We start from the raw sequence: 27,346 nt of genomic DNA on the forward strand, positions 1-27,346 counted from the left end.
CATAGGAATGAATCAAGAAATCATTATTTCTAGACATTCTTTGCATTTCCCAGAAAATTCTAATGAGAACTTCCCCTGACCCCATAAAAGCCACAAGATCAGTGATTTTCAATGGCCTGGCTGCAAGAATTTTCGAAATACGCAGTATCTGACTATGTAGTGAGGGGCACTGATGTCTTTTCTCTTAGACTGTCAAATAAAAATACAACAAAAGCCAACAAAACAATAGTCGTCTGGTGTGAATGAATAAAAATTATACCTATTTTTTGTCAGATCAGCAAAAAATCTATTTTTTTGGTGTGCCCCAGAATTTTAGTAATCAGTTTATGTGCCACGAGATGAAAAAGGCTGAAAATCACTGCCCTAGATGATTTCAAACATGACACACTGTTCCCACCTCCAGAGGCTGCCCTGAGAACAAGCCTCCAGGAGTAGTCGGGTGGCTCTCTACGCCTTTCAAGCGATCACATGAAAAGAGCGAGGCTTTCCCTTATTGTGAAGTGCTATTTTTTCAACATTTACATTGAAAGTAATTTGGGGCCTGAGACAACTGCAGAATTGTGCTTTGGGAAAACACGAGTAACTCTTTTCAGAGCTACTTGACCTTCGGGTATAAAACAAAGGATCCTGATTAGGAACACGGTGCGATCAGGACAAGTTGTAGAATATTCTTACTTTGAAAATATTCAAGCCTCAAACCCAAAAGCTGCTAAAATTTACACAACATGATCTCATTTTAAATAGAAGTATGTAATGCCTCCAGGAAAAACAACTCTTTGTAAAACAAAAAACAAACAACAACAAAAATCTACAGGGGGAAATGTACTAATTCAAGATCTGAAAAGTCCTTCATCTGTTTCCAGGACCGAGAAAAGCTCATCCGCAGGAGAAAGCACAGAAGAAGCTCCAAGCCAATTAAGGTAAGGAGGAAACTGGGTTAGCGGGCTTTCACCACGGCCAGAGAGAGGCTTGCCAAGGAACCTTCCTGCGAAGATGTGATAAGTCAAATGTTCTGGAGAAGTTCAAACCATGGGCTATATTTACTAGAAGAAAATCTCTTCTCCTAACCATTTTCAGAAGCCCAAAAATGATTGGGTTGTGCATTTTAACCTGAAAGGGTTTCTTTAAATATGAGTTAAGAAGCCACAAGGCTTGACATAGAAGAAAGGGTTCCCTGGCAAGTTGGAGAGTCACACTCCAGGAACATACAAGTGACACATATGATTGTATGTCTCCCACTGAATAATAGTAGCATCTGACACCCACCCTGTAATTGATTAATATATTTCCATCATTCACTTGAATTGTATTAATGATATTCCCAATTCATAAATATCTGTGTAGCCTCTTTGTTTTCTTTATATATATCTTTATTGATTTCAGAGAGAGGAAGGGAGAGAGAGAAACATCAATGATGAGAGTCATTGATCGGCTGCCTCCTGCACGCCCCACACTGGGGATCGAGCCCACAACCCGGGCATGTGCCCTGACCAGGAATCGAACCCCGATCGCCTGGATCCTAGTTCAGTGCTCAACCGCTGAGCCACGCCGGCTGGGCTGTATAGCGTCTATTAAACAATACGATCACCAAGTATTGTTATTTAATTTGTCTATTGGTTTGAGTTTTGTTTTTTTCGGGGACATCATTTGATTTGGACGTGGAATTAGGCAACGAGACTTCAGATTTGAATCACCCTCTTCACATAGATGCCTGGACTCAGGGAGCCCCTTGATTAGTTTTAATACTGGAAGGAGTAAGTTACATAAACTCATCATGGTCTAAAATGGGCTATAAAAGAGGCTACGGTGTTTCTGTGAAGAGAGCCAATATTAATGAATCTCCCCCTCAAAAAAACCAGAAATTGCATATGGACAAACACTGACTGGAATTATTGTGGTCTTATCCATATTTTTATTTCATCAAAGAAGCATTAAAGGATCCATGTCTTCTGTCGTTTGCACGTATGCCTGCTGACAGCGCTTTAATAATATGTCAACTCTTCCCCCTTTTACCTGTGTCAGTAAATATGCACTTTTCCTCCATTAGAGGCCTGTTTTGGACCCATTTATTGGCTATGATGAGGACTCCATGGACTCAGAGACATCATCCATGGCCTCGTTCAGGACAGACCGAACCCCAGCCACTCCCGACGATGACCTGGATGAGGTAAGCCTTTCCACTGCTCTAGTCTTTTGTGATATTGTCACCAAATCTTTCCTTTAAGGGGGGGAAAAAACCGTTTCACTTCCTATCTCCTTTATAAACAGCACAAATTGATTTGATAACAGGGACCAATTTTGAAACCACACTTGACTTTGATACTTCTTAGAAAATAGTTCACCTATGTCATGTGGCCCTTTTAGAACCGTCTCTAAAATTCATCTCTGTAACCTGAAGACTTCTTTCAAAATGAAAGTTACTGTCCCGAATTCTTCAGCTGGGGAACCTGGGAACCAAGGAACACGCTTAGGAGAGAGAACAAGCCTGTAGATATGATCTAAGCCAGTGCTGAGCAGTGTGCGCCGTAGCCCGCCTTCCTCAGGACCATCTAGGGAGCTCAGTCACAGTACAGACTCCTAGATTCTCCCACACAGCTCCTGACCCAGGACGTCCACGGTGGAACCCCCAAATCTGCATCTTTCCCAGAACTCCCCGGTGATTGTCCTGTGCTCTGAAACTTGAGACCTTAAGCTGTAAAACTGTCTTTCATAATTGATCTGGGGAAGGGGTTGTTGGATATGAATGCACTGGAAAAAAGTGAGACTAAAATTCTGAATATCATTTTCTCAAATTTGGATCCATAGTCAGGGTACAGGTTCTTCTCATTTGGATCCAAAATTGACTGTAACCCAAGCCCAAATAGGGAATAGTTAGAAATGTATAAACAAATGCTTCTTTTATTAAAATAAATACTGAAGTACTTCTGTGGTGTCCATCTTAAAAGTACTATAGTATTTTTAAATTTTTATTTTTCAATTGCCGTTTACATTCAGTATTATTTTGTATTGGTTTCAGGTGTACAACATAGTGGTTAGACAAGCATCTACTTTACAAAGTGCTCCCCCTGATATTTCCAGTCCCACCTGGCCCCATACATAGTTATTACCATATTACTGACTATAGATTCCCTGTGCTGTACTTGACATCCCAGGGACTGTTCTGTAACTACCAATTTTTACTTCTTAATCCCTTCACCTTTTTCGCCTAGCCCCCAACCCCCTCGCCTAATCTACTACAGTATTTTTTTCCATCCACATACTTTCGAATCAAGAATAAATCGCACAGAATTCAAAACCAAATGAACATTTAACTTCTCTTTAAAAAGTGGACAAATGTTAATATTTCACATTGAACACAGGAACTGAACTTAACATAGTTATTTTTTGGCTTTCTATTGTTCCCACCTAAGAGTTTAGCAGCTGAAGAATCTGAGCTGCGATTTCGACAGCTAACAAAAGAATACCAGGCCCTCCAACGAGCATACGCCCTCCTGCAGGAGCAGACTGGGGGCATCATCGACGCTGAAAGAGAGGCCAAGGTTAGTGTGTGTCTGCGGAGAGTGCTCGGAACTGGCTTTTTACCCGGCGGTCACAACATAAAAGAATCATGGACCTAAAAACATCAATAGGGTAGCTTTCCATGTGCCTTCTCTCTTCTGTGGCTTTTGAACTAGTGTATCTTTTCTGTTAGCAAACATTGGATCTAGAGACATTAGAACCAGCTTGGATCAATGCTTTTGTTTCTTTTAGACAGTTGAGTATCTTGCTATAGGAAAACTTAACATTTTCAAAGCTAGACAATATTGAATGTTGATAATCCATTTTTTTCAGCTTCTTGCTTGGCGGGGGGGGGACTTTTACCTTCCAAAAGCAATGGTTAGCTAGTTTCTTTTCTTAGTAGTAAGTACACAGCATTAAATCTACAGCTTACCAAGAATTTCCACTGTCAATATCTTATTTAGTCCTTGTGACAGCCCCCTATGGTAGATATTTTATAAAAGAGGAATTTGAGGCTTAGAGAGATTAATTGAATTGCCCAAGATCACACAGGGTAATAAATGGGAAACTGAGATTCCAACTCAAGTCTTACTGGGTCAGATGTTCCTCTCATAAGCCTATTTCAAAAAAAATTAACACATACAATGCTAACATTTAACACTTAGCACTTGCTGTGTCCCAGACACTGTGCTGAGCACTTTATATACATTTATTTCATGTAACCCTAAAACAGCCCTCTGCGTTAGATGCTATTGTGATCTTCTTTCCACAGGAGTGGAAATAACATCTTAGGAAGAGTTAAATGTAGCTTAGTTAGCTTAATTTAAATCAGGATATGTAGCTTAGGTGAAAGCTAGGATATGAACCTAGTCTTTCTGAGTTCAGAGTCAGAACCGCTGTGCCATAACGGGCCCATAGATTCATTTACAAGGGGTAAGAAGGAGTGTGACCGCCCAGGGCTTTTACCCTTTCCCATTTAGAGGGCCTTCAGTATGCTGAGGAGTGTTGTAGAACCTGCTGTTAGTTGTTTAGTGGGAAAGGATAGATATTCTAGTTATATATTTTAGTGGTGGCACACATACATACATACATACATACATACATACACGCACATACCTATCTGTGAGTAAATATGTTTAAAAAGCCACTGTGATTTGGATTAGACAGGCATGCAATCATCAGAAAGGGATGCATGTATGTGCCTTCGTGTTTATGCCTAAAACTGTGATGAGAGTTGTGGTTTTCATTGTCAGCGTTTATTAAGCATTCTTTCCAACATAGGATTGTCATTTAAAATAGTAGCATATGCCTTGTGTTTTGGAGAGGCGATGATGGAGAAACCAGTTCTCTTGCTCTCATCTCACTTTCCCATCTAAACAAAGGTTTAGCATTGTCTCTGGCCATTAAAGTAAAAAAAAAAAAGCCTTAACATTCAAAGCAAGATCATCTAAAATGAATCAAGATGTTAGAAAAAGAGCAACAGAGTAAATTCAAAGAAGTAGAAATGAAAAAAATATAGTTGAAATAGTATGCATGACATAAAAGATAAAATTATTGTGATACCCAAAAAAGTAGATTATACTCAACACCCGTTCAAAGTTAAAATAATTCTTAGCAAAATTAAGCTTGGCGTTTTTTTCAACCTGATAAAGGTAAATATGATATTTAATAGTCCTAAGAAATATTCTCGTCATGGTAAGGATACGGAAAGGATGCCTGCCCTTGCTGACTTTTTCACCTTTGTAACAAAGCACCTATCCAGATCATAAGAAAAGAGAAAAATATGTGTATGTGCGGAAAACAAACCAAGAAAACCCTAAGTTTTTGTAGAAAATAGGATCATAAACAAAGAGACTACAAGAGAATCTAAGAATAAATTACCAGACTAAATGAAGAAGGGGGGTTCCATGCAAGATCGGTGTTCAGAACTGTTGATTCACACCCACACACATGCACATACACACAACACCTGATAGATACACGCATGCATACATGCATATACATATACGTAGACTTGGACTTAGATTTAGATATAGGCCCGAAGTTGGCTCTGAAAGAACGGAAAGACTGTGGAGGAAAAATGGGAGGTTTTCCAGAAGGGGAGCCGTTCAAACAAGAGCCACAAAGCATATTGGGAGACAGGGAGATGGCCTGCCAGTGAGGGGTGGACTCTGGATATTCCTGAATAGTGGGAAAAGATCGGAAACCTAACGGGAAATCTCAGATCCCAAGTTCAAGAGTTTGAATTTTAACCCAATGGCAAAGGGAGCCACTGAAAGTTTTCAGCAAGAGTTTTGATCATAAAAATAGTTGTAAGAGATTCTTTGGTCATAGACTCTCTTGTTGAGCTCTAACCCAGGAAGGTGAGGGGAAGGAAAACCTTGAATTACCACTTACTTACGGAGGTCTGGGTTTTTGATTTCACTAGGCTCAAGAGCAGCTCCAAGCAGAGGTGCTCAGGTATAAAGCCAAAATCGAAGATCTGGAAGCGACTCTGGCTCAGAAAGGCCAGGTAGGCATTTGGTTGCTGCTGATTCGACCTGACCTTCCTCCAGCCCACCCTGTGCATGGGCTGCCCCCGGGACACGGCTTGGCTCTCCACAGTGACCCTTCTCAAACGCGGCAGAATGTTCAGCTCTCTGTTTCCGTCCCTGGTGTTTTTCTGGCCAGAGCGTGAGCCCAGCGAAAGCAGCGAATGAGGTTGGGGAGGGAGGGAATGCCGGAGGGAGAGGAGCCCTTGCCAGGAGCCTAGCGTGGTCCTAACACGAAGCAAAGACCCCCTCCAGCTGCACCCCTTGCCTCTGTGCTGCATTTATGGTTCTGCATTTTAATGTTTTTCATCCATACGTATCGAGCCTGTGTGCATTCTGACCCTTGTCACTTTTTGCCTGTGTGGTCACTTCTGAGTCCCCAAAAGGCTGGTCCTGGATTATTCAGACTGAAAAGGGTAGAGAGTAGTGAGTGACACCGAAAAGGGGGTTAAATTTTCCTGGCAACTTTGGCCCCAACGTCTTCGAATAAGGGGCTGGCAGGGGCGGGTGTCCTTCGCCAGCGGTTGGCAGGCACACAAACCGGGCGGAAAGAAGACAGCTCTGGCCACGTGGTGTGACAGCACAGGCTCTTTCGTGCCCCTCTGAAATGCTGACTGCGCGATATTCTTTGTCAAACAGGATTCACACTGGGTAGAAGATAAACAACTTTTCATTAAGAGAAACCAGGAGCTTTTAGAAAAGGTATGTTGGGCGCAACACCCTAGCGGGACAGAGGAGAAAATGATGAGAGATCCAGGAGCAGCAGGGGGTCCTCTCAGGAGTGGCACCCGGGCCGGCCGGGGAGGGGAGGCTGCTGGGCGCTGCGCTCTCCGCTGCGTGCTCGCCTGCATCTCTGTCACCGCCATCGCCATCAGTGGAGTGGCCCGTGTGCATGGCTCTGGGCTGGGCATCGCGCCGGCGCGGAGGGATGTGATCCCTGACACCTATCGATTTGTTAACCATATATATATACTGTATATATGCTGCACATACATATATGTACACACACACATATATGTGTATATATATAACACACACATGCGCGCACACGTGCACACGTCCTTTGTGGATGTCCCTCTGCCAAAAGCACACTCTGAATAGGATTTGTTATTTTGTGCAAGGAAGTGACAGGTTGTGACTCCAAAGCCATGCTGCAGCTTATCACAGACAGTGTTCTCACTTTTCATCTTTTTTGCTAAACGTGGCTGTTAATTTTTTTTAATAAAATAACTTTTTAAAAAGATGCTTCCAAAGCACAGAATTGCATGTCCAGGATTTTGTTCAACAAATCAAGATGCAAAAGCATGGATCAGTCCCCATCGATAGAAGTCGTTTTAGTCCCCACAGATACGATATTTTGATTTCGGGTTATGAATATAACAGAGATCGTTTTAAGTTCAAAGGTGGCTTTTCCTTTGGTATTTACCTTCCAGGAATCTAATTTTAAAATTGCAAAATAATCTTACGGTATTCTTGACAAAAACAATTTGAAAGCCCATTGGAATAAGGAAAATAATTCTGTAGGTCTACCCAAAATTGTGTAGAAATTATCTTAGAGTATTTTCTACCAATATTTACTAGCTTTGACAAGTAATAAAAATTATAACAAACTTGCAAGCATAATAAAGGAAAGAAGACTTGTCCTCCCTCCCCTCTGATCCGGCCAAGTTAGGACATCCCAGCTCACTTTCTGTGTGACGAGAGACAGAGCCGATATGTGCAAAGTGGGTGGGTGTTTCAGGACTGAGAACTCGTACTCTCAGAAAGCGTAAGGGTCCCTTCAAAGAAACCTCATTAGACATTGGCTCTGGTCTGTGAATTACAACCTGCAAACCAATGATCTACTTGCTAGCACTAGCCACCAGGACCAGGAATTTCCCCAAATATCTCGTCTCTGACCCCAATCGAAGATGCTAGGAAGTAGAATCTTTTTTGTGATCTAAATCAACTTCAGAAAACTTTCAAAAATTCACAAGACCACAAAAATCTAGTATAAAAAACTTGAATTGACTCTATTCGTCAATGTCAGGTGATTTCTCACTATTTCCCCAACTTTTTTTCCTCTAATTTTTGTATATCATGAGGCGATGAGAAAAGAGGATTTTAGTGGTCTCAGAGATGCCCAGTATTATGTATTATTCTATCTCTTTATCATCTAAAAAATAATTTCCATTATGTCTTCTGTCTGATTTCATTTGGCCTTGATTTCTTTGGTCTAAAAGCAGAATTTTGAGCTCAGCTTTTTAAGAGTGAAAGAAAACCAAAACAACAATAAAGGGAAACATCCTACTTCAATTGTGTATACTTGGGAAAGTATACTTTGTCCTATGCTAAAAATCCCCTATTTTTTTATTTCTAACTTTAAGATTTTAAATAGTTACTGTGCCTAAGGCTCACCCACATAGCTAATATAAAAAGCAGCCCCAAACCCTTTGCAGATCATAAAAGTGTGTGGATTCCTGTCGACATGGGCCGTGTCTATAGGGTGAGGCACACTTGCACACAGCAAACTTAATTCCATGCTTCATCAGTTACACTAGATGTCCTGTAGGGAAGCCCTATGGGAAGACAGAAGGTGGAGGTGTCACTTCTGAATGGATGGACACGGAAGCCTCTTTTGGTAGGAGATGCTAGGGCTTGGTGTTCAAGGAAGTGTAGAATTCTCAATCTAGAAAAGAATGGGGGAACCCCTTTTAGGCAGAGAGAGGAGCCAAGATAGCTGCTGAGGTAGTCGGTCCATGGGGTAGATCTGGGTTCCTAGATTCCAGCGTGTGTGTGATCCCATGTGAGTGTGTGAATGTGTTGAGATGACAGGGGTAACATTTAAAACTGGAAAGGTCCATGGTAACCAGAATATCAAGGTTTTTGAATTCCATATGGAGGAGTTTGACTCTACTCTGCAGGTAACTGGAATTCAGCAAAGGTTGTAAATGATTAGAGATGGGGTTTTTTTTAATTACTTTTCCGACAACTTGCAACTCCAGAAATAAGAGGTATAAGTCTCCATTATTTACGTCATGAAATCTAGTTCTAGGACCCTGTCCCTGCCCCACAGCAAGGGCATAATGAATACCCTCAGGTTCCCTATTCACAGGGTCTCCAGGCTTCATCTCAGTGAATAGAGGTGTCCTCCAGCCTGTTCTTCTATGACCCGAAAAACTCAGCTACAAGATAACTGAAAGGAAAGCCAGAGACTTAGCTTGTTCACATCTCCTTGGGATTTTTTTCATGGTCTAGATGACTTGTTCACTGAGTAAATGAATGCTGTCCATGCTTGCTTTGCAAAGTTGTATTGGCGACATTCACCTAACCTGAGGATTTACTTTATTAGATAGAAAAGCAGGAGGCAGAAAACCACCGGTTACAACAGGAACTGCAGGATGCCAGAGACCAGAATGAGCTGCTGGAGTTTCGAAACCTAGAGCTAGAAGTAAGGAAATGATGCTCATAATGATCATAATCATCGTAACAACTAACATACACTGAGCACGTCCTGCGTGCGAGGTGCCGAATTAAACATTTCAGCTGCATGCTCTCACCGGGCTCACAACCAGGATCAGGATTTTACAGATGTGGCAGGTGAGGTAGAATCACCTTGCCCAAGTCCTGTGATCAGTGAGTGGTAAAGCGTTGATGCAACTTGGGATTATCTGCTCAGATACCGTATATTTCAACGCTAGTATTGCCTTTATGAACAAGACTAATGAATAGTTTTTAAATAATTTTAAGAAGAGATATCAAACTTCATCAATAATTCATTGCTTTTAAAAAATCATTTCCATCCTTCATCAAATTCTTACTCGAAAAAAATGTCACCTTAAGAATTACATTTCAAAATGTGCTATATATATGAAACGATTTTATCATTAGACACTTGAATTTGTCAGTCAGCTTTTTTAGTCTATAATGCATTAATGCCAAAGGCTAAGAAGCTAAGTAACTTGTTTTGGGAAATACTTTGGTTAAATCTGACCAAATTTCAGAGTTTGTTTTTTTGGTTTTTTTAAGTAAAACATCAATCAAGTCAGATTTTGATTGTATCTTGCAGAATCTGGCTAAGGATAGGTTGAATGTATGTTGAAATGCAAAGAATAAGAAAAATTCCCATTTGATTTCTCTTAATCTTCCAGCAATTTTTTGCTTGAGGTTATTTCAAATTAAGTCTGGGTAAAGTTAGCAGCCGGTATGCTTCAGTGAAAAAGAGTTGTCTTTGGAAGCCCATCGACAGTATCTTACTCATAAAGCTTGAATGGGTTGCATATGCAAGTCTGTTGGCTGCCATAAAATTTCATGGTCGAAAGATAACTCTTTGTGATACCTGAAAGCTTGAAATATTCATATAGATTGAATGGTAACTTCTCTTCACTCATTTCCCTGATCAAAAAATTTGCAAGCTTGGATGACACCATCAATAAATTCCCTTCTATACCTTTGTTGATGAATCAGTCTTTACATTAAATTTAAGCATGAACATCTTGAGTTCTGTTTTTTGGGGGGGATTTTTTGCCAAATGTCATATTGATACACTGCTGAAACAGCAGACGACTGGTTTAGTCTTTAATCAGTTGTTGCTTTTTTTTTTAATGCCCATATATTCTTCACTGTATTTCAAGGAAAGAGAGAGACGGTCCCCTCCATTTAATCTACAAATTCACCCATTCTCAGATGGTGTGAGTGCCCTCCAGATCTACTGTATGAAAGAAGGTGTCAAGGTAGGCAGATACTTAATGTTTTATGTTTGTAGAAAGTAGAAAAACTGGGAATTTTGGAAAAAGGGAGGTTGCTGATGACTGTTTTGTCTTTTTGTCCCTGGGTGTCATTTTGATACAGACTGCGTAGGAATTGAAAATAGTCACGTCCGTTGGAAAATCAGTAGACCATAAAATAAATGTGCGACAGACATGTGCATGGTAACAACTAAGAACACAGGAAGCCGTGATTATTTAGAACGGAGTAACATAATGATGCTATGAAATCAAAATATTAAGATAATGGCCTTTAGTTATCTAGGAGAAATATTAAATGAATTCAGTACTTCAACAAACGTATTTCAAGTATGCCAGATAAAAATGTGTTCGTCGAGGCCTTCTGTGGTGTTGTTTGTCGTAAATGCTGTGGAGTTCATAATCTTGGAATTTCAGCATTAAAAGAGACCTTGACTCATCTAGCCCACTGTCTCTTTAGGTATGTTTAACTTAGGGAAGTTTCTCTTTTGAAAGTTTATAACATATTGCTCAGTTAGACGAAGCAGAGTTCTGTCTGTAGTGATATTGGAACACATTGTAGATGCGCATTAAGGTTGAATGGAGGTGGTTCCATCTCCTGAAATCAATATTGCCCTTCGGCGTAATGAAATCACATGTGAAGATCTATTCCGGAGATGAAGCTGGGAAGCCTCCGGCTATTCCTGGTCTCTCCCTTACCTTCTGCATGGCCCTTCCTGCTCCCACTTTGAGCTGCTCAATATACTGCTTGAGTTGCCTTCTCTCCGCCTATCAGATTGAGCTAGACTTTCCCCGTGGTAGGACCTGTCATACAGCGTTTGAACCTAAGTGAGAGGTGAAAATGGTACTAAAGAGGTAAAAAGCGTGGGGTGGGGTGGAAATTGTGCTCCTTTGACTTCCATCTTGAACCATTTCACGGCGTTTAAGCTTCTGGCCTTCCCAGGCTGTGTGAAAATTTGTAAAGCAAAGCCACTTTTTATTTAGCTCTAATTAAATGAAAAGCACTTTGCTTGTCTTTTCCTTGGATGCTTTTTCCTTTAGATAAGTCATAAACAACCTAATCCAGTGAATGTAACTTATATCCAAGGGAACTCTTTCCAATGGAGTTCGCCTGCTTTAAACTGATTCAAGGATTAAAGTAAAACTCAGCTGTTTCCAAAAGATGAAATTGAAACTCAATACCAAAAAAATGGAACTGCATCCGAGTTTTTTTATGTGGCAGTCAAAATCTCAACCAGGCCAGAATTCCGTTCATTAGCATGAAATTGGTTTGTTATTTATATTTACTACCTATTACTTTTCTTTATACCTGAAATCTGCCATCACTGAAAAAAAAAAAAATTTTGACAACTATAAGAAAAAAGTTAATAAGCTAATTTGAGCCTATACTACGTTCTAGACTCTTTTGTATATAATCTCTTTATCCTCAAGATCAGCCTATGAGGGAGGTATTTCTTTACCTCCGTTTTGCAGTTGGCAAAATTGAGAGTGAACTGTTGTTTTCCAGAGTTCACACAGCTTATAAGAAGCAGAGTGGAAGCTTAAAACCAGGTGTCCCTGATTGAAAGCCCAAGAAATACGGGTGTTCAAATGTCTTCCCTGTGTCAGGGTTGAGGCACCAGGAGGACATGAGCCACGTTTGTGTCTTTGACTTCAGCGTGTCTCCTTGATTTTGCAGGATGTGAACATCCCTGATCTCATAAAACAGCTTGATATCTTGGGTGACAATGGGGTAAGTATGAATTAAATTAAGTGCAGGAAAGATACGAATTTGCCTAAGGAGCTGCAAGAAATACTTGCCAGTGTATCACGTGTGAAATAGTCGCAGGTGGGAGGCCATGTTCGCCGAAGGATGGAGCTCCCTGGAGAGAAGCAACAGTTTATCAGACAGCTTGGCCAAGGGGTTATAAGGCGCTCTGGGAGGCAGTGGCAGAAACGGGAACTGGTCAAATGCTTCTCGGGAGCGGGTTCGGATTTGAATGCCAGCCGCATCCGCAGTGATTAACGCTAATTGCCTTCTGACTGTTGCTTGGAGGCGTCCAGCGTGAAATTACTCAGTCATGCAGTTGCACATGGTGCTAAATAGTAGGGTTGGTGGCAGCCCCATAAAAATGGCCCAGGAAACTATAATCCCTCTTCTTTCTAAAAACACCTTCCAGGCAGGGTCAGGGCATATTAATTCAGTGGGAGGGCCACTCATTGAGATATTAGATGAATGATGCATGTAGGTGGAGGAGTCACACCATTTTTTTCTCTTAAAAAAATTGTCAAAGGAGAGAACAGTATCAATTAAATCACATATAACTGCTCTGCAGAGATTACGCCTTATTCCATTTTGACTTATGCTTTTCTCGTAGCATGACTATTGATGAAGTATGCTTACAGTGAAGCAAAATCGAGTCGGTATTTGAGCGATGTGAAAAATCACAATATACTTTACACAGGTTTTGAATGAACTCTTTGTTAAGAATTCTTACTAAATAGAACATTTGTTAAGGTTCCATGCGTTTGTGCCTGTGGCAGGCACTTAGGCAATATTTTCTGATAGTGTCAATATCTTGAGTGTCTTCACCTTATTTTTTTTTCTTTCTTTTTCACAGAATTTGAGAAATGAAGAACAGGTGGCCATAATTCAGGCCAGCACGGTGCTGTCCCTGGCAGAGAAGGTAATACGTTGTCCTGACATTTAAATCATGTCAGTGTCTGGCTTAACACCTAAAGAGCAGGGTAGGGTTAAAGGACATTCTCTTTGCACAGGACTTTGCGTTATTGAATACCTAATAAATGTTTTATTTTTCAGGGTGATACATGAGAACGCACACCAAAAAGGTCTACACCCTGATTTGGGGTGGGTGGATAATTCTTGCTTTGAAGTCTCTTAAAAATGTAATTCTTAAAAAATGGAAAACCTAAATTACATTATTCAAACAGTCCCTACCAACGTGAGAAACCAAGAAAGAAGGGTTTCGTTAGAACAAAATTCAGATTAATTTTGAAGATCTCCTTTTCTTTTTTATTGAATTTATTGGGGTGACCTTGGCCAATAAAATTATGTAGGTTTCAGGTGTCCAGTTCTATAATATATCATCTGTATATGGCATTGTGTGTTCACCACCCCAAGTCAAGCCTCCTTCTATCATTTATCCCCCTATATCCTCTTCTATCTCTCCCACCCTCCTTTCCGGCTGGTAATCACCATTCTGTTGTCTGTATCTATGAGTTTGTTGTTGTTTTTTCTGCTTAATTCTTTCACCATTTTCACCAGCCCCCCAACACCCCTCCCCTCTGACAGCTGTCAATATGTTCTCTATCTATGAGTCTGTTTCTACTTTTGTTAGTTTATGTTGTTCATTAGATTCCACATATGAGTGAAATCAAGTGGTACTTGTCTTTCTGAAATTTGAAGACCTAATGAGATTTATGAATTGGGCAGCATCCCATCTCGCAACTAGAAAGGTGCTCTTAGAGGTTGTACACAATGGAAAGTTTTTATAGGAAGGAGGGTAGGGTAAGGGAGCTAGTCACAAAACAAAATAAATTATTATTTTTAGGCCAGGACATCTTTTTGGGGGGAGAGGGGAGCAAAGGTTTTATCATGCCAATTGCCTCTTCATCCTATGGGGGATGGAGAAAGGCTCAGTGACAGGTTACCTCATTGGTGTTGACTAGAGAATTCCCGACTGGTTGATTAAGATTATATTTCCTGTGAAGGTCAAAACTGCAGTGAGGTCAGATATTAAGTTTAGGTTTGGGATCATGAGCTTTCGCACAAGCGATGCCATTTGGGGCTTGTGGTTTTCTCGTGAGCAGTTGAGAGGCCGTAAACTTGGAGTGTGGCTCTTTTCGTGGGCCTTTCCTGGTGTGTGTACATCACATTGTTTCCCACTGAGCCTGTGGCTCGGAGGCTCACTGCAGCCTCGGTCAGCACGTCCAGCCCGAGGGCGCGCTCTGCCCCCTTGTGTCTAAACCTGGTAATGGCAGAAAGTGAGAAGAGGGAGCCGGCCCACAGCCTGGCCACGGGCTGCACTAAGGGCTCCTGAGAATCGGCATATAGTTTAGAGTCACGTATACGTGGTTGGATAAAAGGAGAGCTGTTTAAGTCCCTTGAGATGCTTCCTTAATTCCTAAACGAATATAAAGCTTGTTATAAATGAAATGAAACCATGAACAATCAGCTTACAACAATCTGAAATGAGGGGATTCTACAGATCGAGCGAGTCAGTCGACTTAAACAAAACAATGACATCAAGGGAAAAATGGGAGAGGGAAGGACTGCTGTAAAACAAAAAGGTTCTCAAGAAATAGTGAAATGATCTTTTCTGGCATCCTGATTCAAGCATACCAAGTGTAACAAAAAGGATATTTTGCTGACAAATGGGGAAATTTTAATATGAACCAGGTATCAGACAACACAAGGAATTATTGTTAATTTTGCAAGATGTGGAAATGGCTTTGGGGTTATGCTTTTTTTTTTTTTTTAATTATAAAAAGACCTTATCTGTTAGGGATGTGTATTAAGGAATTTACATGTGAAATGATATCTGGGATTTGCTGTCCCTGGTTACATGAAATACATCTTTTAATCTTCACAGTATTATTAATCCCACTGTGCAGATAAGAAAGTTGAGGCTTAGAGAAATCAGGTAACCTTTCAAGGCCACACAACCATGAAAAGCTAGAATTGGGATTTGAACCCAAAGTAGTCTGCTTCTAGAAGCCACACACTTCATTATTATCCCCAATTTCTTCCCGAAGGAATAACTGATGTTTAACTTGGTAGAGACACATTATAAGAATTTGTTTCTTTAAGTTATATATGTGGTACGCTGACATAATATTCAAAGTCTAAATTTATTCAGGGTATCGATCAATGCTAACATCAATGCCATATAACAAAATGATATGTTTTTAAGTATTAGAAAAAATGTCTAAGTTCTTTTTATGTGATTTAAAATGCCGGTACTCAACAAGAATGATTCTTCAACACTTAGCTGTGCTGTTTTATATATTGAAAACTTGCTGCATCTCCAGGCTCACTTGACCTTCTTTCTTTCACCATGCGCCCTCCAACCATGGAGAATTGGGCATCCCTTCCGGTTGGAACTTGCCCCCCTTCATTTTTGCCTAATCGCCCCTGACCCATTCTTCAGATTCCAGTGCAATTGTCACTTCCATGGTGTCCTCCAATGAGGTCAAAAATGTAATGGTTACCAACACAGCTAGCACATTGCCTGACACATGGTAGACATTAAGGAATGTCTTAATTTGTGAATGAATGAATGAATGAATGAATGGAAAGATAGAAAGAAAGATTATAGTCTTGTTTCTTAAATAAGAGATAAAATGCACCGAGTTTTCACTTCAGGTCCTAGTCTGTTTCCCGAGATAAAAGGGGAACTGACTAAGTACCTCAGCAGAGAGCACCGTATACACCATATCAAGGAATCATGTCGAACACTTTTGTCTTGTTCAGTGGATCCAGCAAATTGAAGGAGCGGAGGCTGCCCTGCACCAGAAAATGATGGAATTGGAAAGTGACATGGTGAGTGCAAACATGAGGTATCATAAAAGCGAAGACAGACTGACCAGGCAAATGGAAAATGGCTATTTTCTATCAGTTTTATGTGGCAGTGATGAAAGTCTGTACCACTCCCATTATTTTGTGTACAGGCTGTGGAACAAAATTCCCAGAAGTATCCGACAGTTTCCAGTTGTACCCTCCAAAACAATCATGTTGTATTTTTGTAACATTTCCAAAACTGATGCTGAAGAAAATCCAGTTAGGAGTTTTCTCTCAGGTTAAATAATTTTAACGTGTTTATCATTCTAGCAAAAATTACAGAAACGATGGGTGTAACTCTGATTTTAAAAATCTCCGAGCCACTTCCCACCCATTAGGATGGATACTAGCAAGAAAATAAACAGACAGAACATAACAAGCGTTGGTGAGAATGTGGAAAAGTTGGCACCCTGTGCACTGCTGATGGGAATGTAAAATGGGCGGTGTGCAGCCAGTGCGGAAAACAGTATGCCAGTTGTGCAGAACAGTTCCGAACACAATTACCGTATGACCCAGCAAGATTACCTTGGGTATATACACAAAGTCATTGAAAGCTGGGTCTCGAAGATATATTTGTACGCCTGTGTTCAAAGCACATTGTCCACAACAGCTTAAATGCAGAAGCAACCCAGCGTCTATCAATGGAGGCATGGCTAAGCCAATGTGGTCATACACACGGTGGAATATTAATCACCCTGTAAAAAGGAAGGAAAACCTGACACATGCTGTGATGTGGCTGAACCTTGAGGACATTATGCTGGGTGAAATAAGCCAGTCACCAAAGACAAATACTTTACGATTCCACTTATAAGGGCACCTAGAGGGGTCAGACTCATAGAGACAGAAAGTAGAACGGTAGCAGTCAGGGGCTAAGGGGAGGAGGAAATGGGGAGTTTTTGTTTAATGGATGTAAAGTTTTAGTTTTGCAAGACGAAAAGAGTTCTGGAGGTTGGTTGCGTAACAGCCTGAATATACTGAACACTAGTGAACTATACACTTAAACATGGTGAAGATGGCAAATTTCACATTGTGTGTATTTTACCATAATTAATTGTATTTTTAAATTTCCGAGCCTAGGAATTGGCTATTATTAACTTACAGCAATACATAATAGAATTTTATAACCGTACTGTCATTAATGTTGTTATTACTAAAAAAAAAAAAAAAAAAGGTAGTGATTCCTATCAGGTTAGAGGATCCTGTAATAAGAGCTACTTGCATTTATATAGCATGTGACAGATTAGAGACCATTTGTTTATATTGTACAGAGCATTTATATTTTATCATGAGCTTAGGTTCTAAAGTCAAAGCACGTAACAAGAACTGTTTTTATTGAAAATACCCTGGAAAACTCTTCAAATGCACAAATATTAATTAGACACTCAACCTGTACCGGGCACTGTTCTAGGCACTGGAGCTCAGAGGTAGTTAGGCAAGTCACCAGCAAAATTCCTCACGCAGATGGCTATGTACCGAAAGCAGTTATCCACACAAAGACATAACTGACTGTACTTGGGGCTGTATTACACACAAAGATGTATTTTTAAATGCTCGTGGCAAAATGCGCACAATATGAGAGGCACGCGGAAGCGGAGGACTGCAGGGGAGCGTCAGAGTTAAGTCTCTGGCTCGCGCTGGCCTTGCGGCAGGAGGAGACTCATCAAGGGCCACCGTGCTGGTGGGTGGAATCGCCACCACTCCCTGAATTCTTACCTATCTCTGTGTTTGCTGATCATACACAGGGGACTTCGGATGAGTTTTTCCTTATACGACCCTGCGATATATCGCATTTCATAACATTCTTACAAAAGTACACTGTCATAATATATTTGCACAGATATACTTAATAGTTAACATGGATCTTGTTGAAAGCTATCCTGGGTCACATACTCTGGGATTGGCGTAAAAATCCTCTAAAGCATTCCATTCGGAGTGTTCATTATGTCTTTTGTGCTTCTTTCCATTGATTTTCATGTTGTCTGTGTGAGACGATGGAAGTTGAACTATTTCCCTAACAGACAGAATCGATGACCCTACAAATACCAGTGATTTGTCTTGTGATGGAATTCGAGAAAACGCTGATCAATACAATTATATATCACTTTCTGGTTAACTAAGCTGACTCTATTTATCAACTTGGCCCTTTTTTATAGGAACAGTTCTGCAAAATCAAAGGCTATCTGGAGGAAGAACTGGACTACAGAAAACAAGCTCTCGACCAAGCATATATGGTAGGTACAGCAAGCAACCAAGACACCCCAAGTGTTTACATCATATGCTGTGGAAGAAAGCACCCTGTTTAATTGGTCGTGCCAGGTACTCACAATATGCAATGGTTTATTTATTCAGTAGCTTTCAGTTCTTATTTTAGAAAATATATCTCTAGCTCTTTGCTGTTATAATATTCTTGTAACACTTAATAAATATTTAATTATACTTTAAAAATTTTTAATTAAATGTGTATCATTATATAATATTTTAATGAAAGACAGACTGCATGTCAGTGTAGATTCAACAGAAAATTAATTAAATCCAATTGGGAACCTAATCTAGTGACAGAGTAATAAAGTCTTTAATGTTTGTTATATACATCTTTCAAGAGTTTTTTTATTTTAGTTTTTTTTGGGGGAGAGGGAAAAAGGAGAGGCAGAGAGAGAAAAACATCTCTCGGTTGCTTCCCATACGCACCCCGATCGGGGTTCAGACCCACAGCCTGAGTATGCGCCCCGACTGGAATTGAACCCGAGACCTTTTGGTGTACAGGACGACCCTCCAACCAACTGGACCACACTGACCAGGGCTGTTATATACATTTTTAATTCAATTATATCTCACAACAACCCTATGAGATATAGATGATATTATTCCTGCATTATATGAGGACACGAAGGCTTAGAGAGTGAAGGAACTCTGCCCAAACTGGATCAAAAGTTAGATCTGCCTGCAGACAGTGTGGCCTTAACTGCCACAGTCCAGGCCGTATCCGTAGGAGGGGCCGTGCCTCTCTCTCTCCCGCAGATCATGCTGATTGAGGAGCGCACTTGACCCATTCCCCTGGGCAAAAGTCATAATAAGCAATTCCTTGGATTGGGCTACAGCTTGCATTTCTCCTGTCCATACACGGCCCCGGCCCCATTAATTCACAACAATGACTCGAGAGAAACAGCAAACTGAGAAGAAGAGCATTTCAAGGAGTCGCTTGTGGTGGTTTTTATAGTGCTTCCCTGGACACGGCCTGCATCACTTTTGGGAAAAGAGTGAAGCACTTAGTTTCTGCTTGTAACAAAGATGAACTGATATTTCCCCCAAATGAGTAAGAGGCTCCGAGCATTACTTGATGGGGAAAGGAGAGAATGAATCGCTCGCTAGAGAAAAAAGGAAACCATGCTTCCCCTCCCTTCCCACCCTTTACCCTTGCCTCTACGTGTGCGTGAAAGACTGAGCTCTTGCCCGGCCGGGGTGGCTCGGCGTTGAGCATCGACCTGGGATCCAGGAGATCGGGGTTCAATTCCCGGTCAGGGCACATGCCTGGGTTGTGGGCTCGATCCCCAGCAGGGGATGTGTGGGAGGCAGCCGATCAGTGACTCTCATCATTGATGTTTCTCTCTCTCTCTCCCTCTCCTTTTCTCTCTCTGAAATCAATTTTAAAAATATATATTAAAAAAAAAAGATTGAGCTGTGTGTCTGTGTGCCCCATCACTGAGTACTCGTTCAGATAACAATATTTAACTTTAAAAAGATGAGATCTGCATAGGCCAGGACAAGAGCTAGGAAAACATCCCTCACCAGGGCATGTCCTGTCTGCGTCACAGGGAGCAAGGTTGTAGATTTTGGTGACTGTGTGTGAAACATGTTTTAAAAACAAAACCTGGGATGTAAGAAAGAGTAGACGCTTCATCTAAAAAAGAAAAGACTCAAGAGGCATTTTTATAGCTAGAGTCACTGTAAATCTCAGAGTTATAATTAAGAAACAGACCAATTCCAGAGATTCTAGGCCATTTTTAGAACATATTTTCTGATTTTTATCTTAAGAAAAAATGTGGAGATTGTAAAGCTATTTTCAGGTACAAAGGTGTGTCATGTGGAAGAGATGTGGCATTTTGTGCATGAAATTTATCTCTGATTTCAGGTATTTTATTCCAGCTATGACTACTTTTCAATACTTATTTCTAAAAGTATGGCCACCATAATAGATGTCTTTGAAAATCTGAAGGGCTGTCAAATGGAAGAGCAAACAGACTTATTTTCAGCTCCATTTGAAAATAGACGGATATACAGTTATTATAACAAAGTAAAACTTTCTAAAAATGAAAGTTGTCCAAGGAAACGAACAAATTTCTCACCATCCAAGAAGTTAACATATTGGCCAAATGACTCTTAGGGAATCCTGTAAAGGGGATTATCGGAAGGGTAGCTAGTCTGGATAAGCTATGAAATTATTTTATCGCTATGATCCTGTAAGGCTAACATAATACATCCCTTCCCTTACACACACCCGTGTATACACTCACATGCCGCCCAGAAATCCTAAGACCCAGAGTTAGACTTCTCTAATTTTATTTGCCAGAGAATCCAGGAGCTAGAAGCCACTTTGTACAATGCTCTGCAGCAAGAAACTGTTATCAAGTTTGGTGAATTATTAAGTGAGAAACAGCAAGAGGAGCTGAGGACTGCTGTGGAAAAGTTGCGGCGGCAGATGCTGAGGAAGAGCAGAGAGTACGACTGTCAGATCCTTCAGGAAAGGATGGAGCTCCTGCAGCAGGCGCATCAGGTGAGCACTGAGCGGCTTCTGCGTAGGGCTGGGGCTGCCAGACGGGACTTAGTACTGATTACACTGCTGAGTGCGGGTAAGGAGAAGCCCTGGAGCCAGAGGCTATTTTCAGAGTGAAATAAATGACTATTGTTTTCTACCTACGTGCAGATGAGGGAGGACTGTTTTGCAATGAACCCATCTTAAGAAAATTGGCGTTTGAGAAGCATTGCAGATTGCTACTATTTTTTGCAACTGCTTTGTCATAAAATACCCTTTGAATCTCCTGGAGCCTGATCATCTCTGTGATGCAAAAAGGCAGGACTTTCTCCAGGACAGGAATGAGGCTTTCCTCCTGTCACCCGGGCCCGCCCAGCCCTCGCCTGGCCAAACAATCTGAATTGTAAAAGAACACAAGGGCCTTTCTCTTCATTCCCAGAACAAACAGCAACAGCAACAGAGCTTGGAAGCTGCCACTCACTCCCTGGCATTGGCTATAGGTCAGCAAATAAACTAAGGGCTCTGCTTACATCATTTCATTTAATCGTCACAAGAGCCCACTAAGGAAAGTATCCTTAATATCCCAATTTAGGAGATAATGGCTCTGAAACAAGAGTGCTTCAACGACTTGCCCAAGATGACTCAGGGTCAGCAGCAGAACCAGGATTACCACCCAGGTCCTCCTGACTCCAAGGCCCGGGCACGTAACCACTTCTGCACGATGCTGACTTATGCAGCTTGAGCCCTGTATGATTTATATGATTCAAACTAGATACCCGATATTCCTTTATAGCCAAATTCTTCATCCAACTTTTAGTTCGTGTCATTGCTTGGCAGGTAAGGAATAGGTTAAAAGCAGGGTCCCTAAAAATTCCAGAATTGGAAGTGGCAGGCCATAGTATTTGGTACTCAGGAGCTGTAACAAGCTACTGGTACAAAATCCAGATGGGCTAAGCAAGAAGTAAGAACCGTGTGGTCGTCCGAGATCAAAGCAAGCGGAAAAGGAACAGGGGTTATTCGATAACACCAACGAGAACAGAGTATGGGCAGGTTGACACTTAGCACGCTTCAGGTGCAGCCAGGAGCTTTGTGGATCGCTAGAGGCCGACAGACCCCCAGGTTAACAGGGAGCTCTGCAGCCATCTGCCCGGGGGATGACAAACACATGCGTTTGTTTCAATGCCCCTTCAGAGTCCGTCCGAAAGGTTTGGGTTTTGACCCAGGAGAGAGTTTGTAAAGCCTTTAATGATAGACTCTGTGGCATCATTACGTTACCACAGGCATCCTTTCCTTTTACCAGGGAATGGAAGCACCTTCTGCATGAATTTCTTATGCCACGAAGCCTTTAATTCATTTCAACAAGTCAAGAGTTGTGTCATGGAACCACAGAAGTGTTTGTTTTTAAAATGGACAAATTGTTATCTAAGTTTATTTATGATTAAAACTTTGTCATCTCTTTTTAAGTCTCTTTTTAATCAGCTCAGGTACTTCACTCACAAAAGCGATGGTTAATGTGTTTTGTGTTAAATTATCCAGTCTGAGCCGATAGGTACATTACATTTCTAAGCCTCAGAGAGTTCCACCGACACTTTTTATTTCCAAAACAGTAATTCTTTACTCTCTCAGTCAGTAGCTTTGATTTGAGAGAATTATTGCAGAAGGCAATGGCTAGCATTTGTTATGTGTAAGTATAAAATCCAGTCTAAATTCTAGAGGATATCACGGACCATTTGTTGGACATTTCCATTTGACTGGTTCCCAGTGAAGTCGTGTGAAATATACCTAACTTTTCATTCTAATCCCGACTTCTCCCTTTTGTCCTCATCGGCCCGTGTTGAGCAGTAGCATCACTATGACCCAAAGCACCCAGGCGTCTTGGTCCTTTGTCTCCAATAGTTAATGTAGCCCTACGTCCAACTGCCGTTTCCCCTGAAATATTTTTGAAGCTGGCCCATTTTGTCCACACGTCTTATCCCAGGCGTATGCAAGACCTTTTATTACTGTCACAGCTTCCAGGTGCTGCCACATGTCCTCGGAGATAACCTAACGCCATCATCGATGCATTTCCTAGATGTTATATACCATGCTAGACACAGAGAATTCACCGCGGACCCTGCCTTTACAGAGCTCACGATCTATATAGATGAAGACAGAGGAGATTAACACAAAGAAAAATAATTTTGATATCTTGTCTTAAGTGGCGTAGCAACATCCTATGCAGTGTGCCATGGAGACCCAGTTGTCAGGAAGACTTCTCGCTCACCTCTCTCCATTCATCATGGATATCATTGCAGATTCTTCTCACATTTTTAAAAAAATACGTCTTTATTGATTAGAGAGAGAGAAACATTGATGTGAAAAGCATGGATTGGTTGCCTCCCACATGCACCCCAACCGGGCATTAAACCTGCAACCCGGGCATGTGCCCTGACTAGAAATCGAACTGGTGACCCTTTTGGTCCGCTGAACAATGCTCATCAGCTGGGCCGCACACTGGCCAGGGTTCTTCTCGCCTTTCTCCGTGGTATGTTCTTCCTCAAAAGCCTCCCTGATCCCAATGTCCACTGGAGCCTAGTCCTGTGCGGGTCTCTCCAGGTCCTTCACTAGCTCGCTACCTCTCCCCCAAAAAACCTGATTTGAAAGAATCTCCAGAGCATACCTTTCTCTTACCCAGGCAGAACTCTTCCTGGGGCCACCGGGGCCACGTCTTCCCACCTCCAAGCCTTCCATTTCCATGAGTGCTCACCCTGAAATGCCCTTCAGTGTCTGCTGCATGTACCCAAATGCTCTAACTTTTCTAGTCCTACTTTTAAGATCCACCTCCTTCAGGTTGCGCTCTCTCATGAAAATAATGGGCCACATACTACTGAAAAAAAAAATCAGCTTTTCATACTTTGTTATACACTCACTCAAAACCATTTATCGAGGGCCTGCTTGTGCCGGGTGCTGGGAATGTGTCGGCCGACAAAGACATAAAGGTCGCTCTCCCCTTTCCTCCCGTGCAGAGGGACAAAGCAATAACACAAATGAGCGACGGCCGAGGCAGTTTCAGGGAGTGGCAATATGAAGAGAATTACACAGCATGTGTGTGTGAGAGAGAGAGTTTGGGAGTAGGATTGGCCACTTTAGACGGGCTGGTCGGACAAGGCCTCTCTGAAGACATCTAGAACCGAAGGGACCAGATACTTGGCCAGGCGGCCCAGAAGATAGGGACAGCAGGGGCTGTGCGTCTGTTGTGGGGGCGTTTGAATATTCAGGGGACAGCGAGGAGGCCAGTGTGGCCGGAGCACACAGAGCCAAGGGGAGGCTGGTGTGAGGTGAAGTTGGCGAGGTGAGGCAGGGCTGGATCATGAAGGGCCTGGAAGGAGTTTGGGTTTTACTCCGAGTACAACCCCGTTAGCTCTCCCGTCTTCCCCTTCCTCGCCCCCCTTAAAACTCGGGGAACAGCGTGAGAGTTTCACATTATAACAGTTGGCAGTGGCCGCCGTGGATGGATCGGACTGGGCAGGACTGGAAGCAGGAGGGGCCGGCAGTCAGCTGTCACACCAGCCCCGATGAGGGACAGCAGTGACACGGTGACCCGGGAGCAGAACAGACTAAAAGGCCATAGGCAGGAAAGGGATCTGTTTCCAACCCTGCAGCATTCCCCGCGGGGTTGGATGCCAAGCGGGCAGGAAGAAGGCAATGCCCGCAGCACGAAGCGTGCGGCACCCGCGTGGCGAACGGGCTCGTGTAACACATGCGTCCGGCGGCCTGTCCGTGCCGAACCCGGTACGCGGTGCTGGGCGTGGGTGCTGGCGCGGTGCGTGGTCTCACCGCTGGCTGCCTCTCCTGCTTAACTTGGTTTTCCCTGTGTTTCCGATGTCGTCTCCCCGTCTGGACGTGGTGGTTTGGGGAGGCCGGGAACTAACTGGTGGCTCATCTGTATTCTCCGTTGCCTCCAGCACAGACCTGAGCAGTAAGAAGCTGCCCAACAGGCACAGACCAGATGCTGCAGTGACCCCGCATGTCCCCGATTATATGGATATAAACTTGGCTCCGTGTCCAGTGGCTACACCAAGGAATTATCTGCACCCTCAGAGTGGAAATGTCCAGCAGCTCTGTCCTTTTGCTGTGTAGTTTTGGAGCAAGCGCAACACTGTAGAAATACGCGCATCACACCCACAGACACCCACCGTGGGCATTCCAGTCCCGCTCCCTTCTCCGGCGCTCATTGCCGTGTCATTTCAGGGTCGGCCTTGACAAGCTGTCTGGCAGACACACCGCCCTCTCCTACACAGCCACAGCCCCTTTCCTTTAAAGCAGGACTGCTCAGGCTCGGCACCACCAACATGTTGGACCCGGGATTCTTTATGGTGGGGGCTGGCCTACTGTCGTAGGGTATTTAGCAGCACCGCTGGCCTCTGCCCATGGGACGCTTGTTGCAAAGACTCCAACACCTCCCACTGTGACCCGTGATCACAGGTGATTTAAAAAAAAAAAAAAAAATCTAGACAACTAGATATACTAAAACCACAAAATTCTACAGTTTAAATTAGCTAACTTTTAGAATGTACAGACATTGCCAAGAGTCTGCTGGGGGCAAAATCATCCCCAGGTGAAAACCTCTATTTTAGAGAAAGGGAAATACGATTTCCAGGTTCAAGCGTGCTTTGTCCTAGCTCCCCTTCTTCTTCTCCGCCTTGCATTATGAAAACCCCTCTTTCCTGTTATCCCCCCATTTGGCGCCCAGGGTTTTCCTCTCAGACTCCAGTTCTCCGTTCGCTCGTTACATCCCACAGAGGCATAAAATAGCGAGCCTGCACTGTGGGACCACGTGCCCTGCACATGAGAGGCCTTTGGATGGTCAGGTAGAAACCAGGAGAGTTGTCACTTGCAACTAATTGCCTATCTAATGTTGATTTCCAATCTGCGCTGTTTAAATCACTGGAATTTTATTGTATAGTTGGCAGACAAGTTCAAAAACAGTCCCGGAACGTTTTTGTCTTCCCGAATATTTGTGCTGTGTTCCTTGTTTGTGTTTTCCCCGATGTATCTGTTCCCTCCCTGAAACTTTCATGGAAGTGTAATCCCTACTGTGTAGTAGGAGGACTGGCCAGTCTCCTTTTGTGAGGAAATTCCCCCCGGCAACAGAGCTAAAATATGGTCAAAAAGAAAGGTTAGCAAAATGCAACGGGCTTGTTTATATTTACGTTCTAGCTTTAGCCATTTTTTACTGTCCTAACAAACCACCAAGTATCTTAATCCAGGTGGTTTATGACGAAGCGTGTTTCTTGCTCACTAGCTCTGATCACACTGCTGTGTCCGCTAGGATGCACGTTCCCGCAGGCACATCCCACCGCCAAAGCCGGTCCCGTGGCCAAGCCCGAGGACAGCGGGGTGGGGACTGTGTCTCTCTCACGGGGAAGGGGTGAGCAGGGATAGGCCCAGTAGGGAGCGATAGCAGATATTTTTAAATATAATCAATGACAATGATTTTTCCACCAGAAGTCAGGTAACTTGAAAAATGCAACAATACATACAGAAAAACATATATGTGATGTTTCCAGCTAGTAATACTAATGATAATGTTTTCTATAGGAAGTTGACCATTTTAGGTCGATGAACAATCCTTTCGTTCAACCTAAGGCCCACTAATGCTTTCCCTTTTTCTTCATTCTACAGAGAATTCGTGACTTAGAAGATAAAACAGACATCCAGAAAAGACAGATAAAGGACTTAGAAGAAAAGGTATGTGTTAAGTTCAACATCTGTTTTAATTTTATTTTGTAATCAGAAATTAATGCCAGTTTCTCACCGTGTGACCGTTTCTGTCCCCCCAGTTACTGTGTACTTTACGTAGGCAGGTGTAGTAGGCCCAGACACCACCTCCGGTCAGGCACCAGGATTGCAGCGCAGGTTCCGCCTTCAGTAACCTAGCCTGGGCATTTTCGCCTTTTGTGTTGATTCCCATTCTTTTCTGTAAGTGTTTTCTTTCCTCAGTTTCCCCTTCATCACCTTTATTTCCTTTTCAGAAGTTTGTTTTGAGTTTTGTTACTCTTTCTTTTTTTAATATTTTTAGCACCTTAAAAAAAACCACACACACACATTATTATTCATAAAAAGCCCTATGTTCCTGATCCTGCGGTTTCACACTTTAGAAAGGAATTCAGAAATTTAGATTGGCTGACGTGTGATAATTACGCCTTTGCCTCATGTCCTCCTGCCGTTCCTGCCGGTGATCTGAAGGGGTCACTGCTGCTTCCAGATGAGCCGGCACTTCTTCGGGGTAGAGCATCGTCCT

General features: G+C 42.3%; 1 protein-coding gene across 5 annotated transcripts in view; it reads left to right on the top strand.

The window, feature by feature from the left end:
- The window catches only part of JAKMIP2 (janus kinase and microtubule interacting protein 2), a 149,278-nt gene that overhangs the window by 109,493 nt on the left and 12,439 nt on the right, over positions 1-27,346 (top strand). For 2 of the 5 annotated variants that reach the window (XM_081135097.1, XM_081135098.1), the window contains exons 8-20: positions 864-920; positions 2,048-2,167; positions 3,411-3,539; positions 5,927-6,010; positions 6,669-6,731; positions 9,361-9,459; positions 10,643-10,741; positions 12,432-12,485; positions 13,354-13,419; positions 16,227-16,295; positions 18,467-18,544; positions 20,881-21,084; positions 26,728-26,793. In XM_081135097.1, the coding sequence (XP_080991223.1) occupies positions 864-920; positions 2,048-2,167; positions 3,411-3,539; positions 5,927-6,010; positions 6,669-6,731; positions 9,361-9,459; positions 10,643-10,741; positions 12,432-12,485; positions 13,354-13,419; positions 16,227-16,295; positions 18,467-18,544; positions 20,881-21,084; positions 26,728-26,793 (1,188 nt within the window). The remainder of the gene's footprint in view (positions 1-863; positions 921-2,047; positions 2,168-3,410; positions 3,540-5,926; positions 6,011-6,668; positions 6,732-9,360; positions 9,460-10,642; positions 10,742-12,431; positions 12,486-13,353; positions 13,420-16,226; positions 16,296-18,466; positions 18,545-20,880; positions 21,085-26,727; positions 26,794-27,346) is intronic. The other 3 variants (XM_081135100.1, XM_081135101.1, XM_081135099.1) reach the window with 2 other exon arrangements.

This window comes from Miniopterus schreibersii (genome assembly GCF_964146895.1).
Source record: "Miniopterus schreibersii genome assembly, chromosome: 4".
Lineage (NCBI taxonomy): Eukaryota > Metazoa > Chordata > Mammalia > Chiroptera > Miniopteridae > Miniopterus > Miniopterus schreibersii.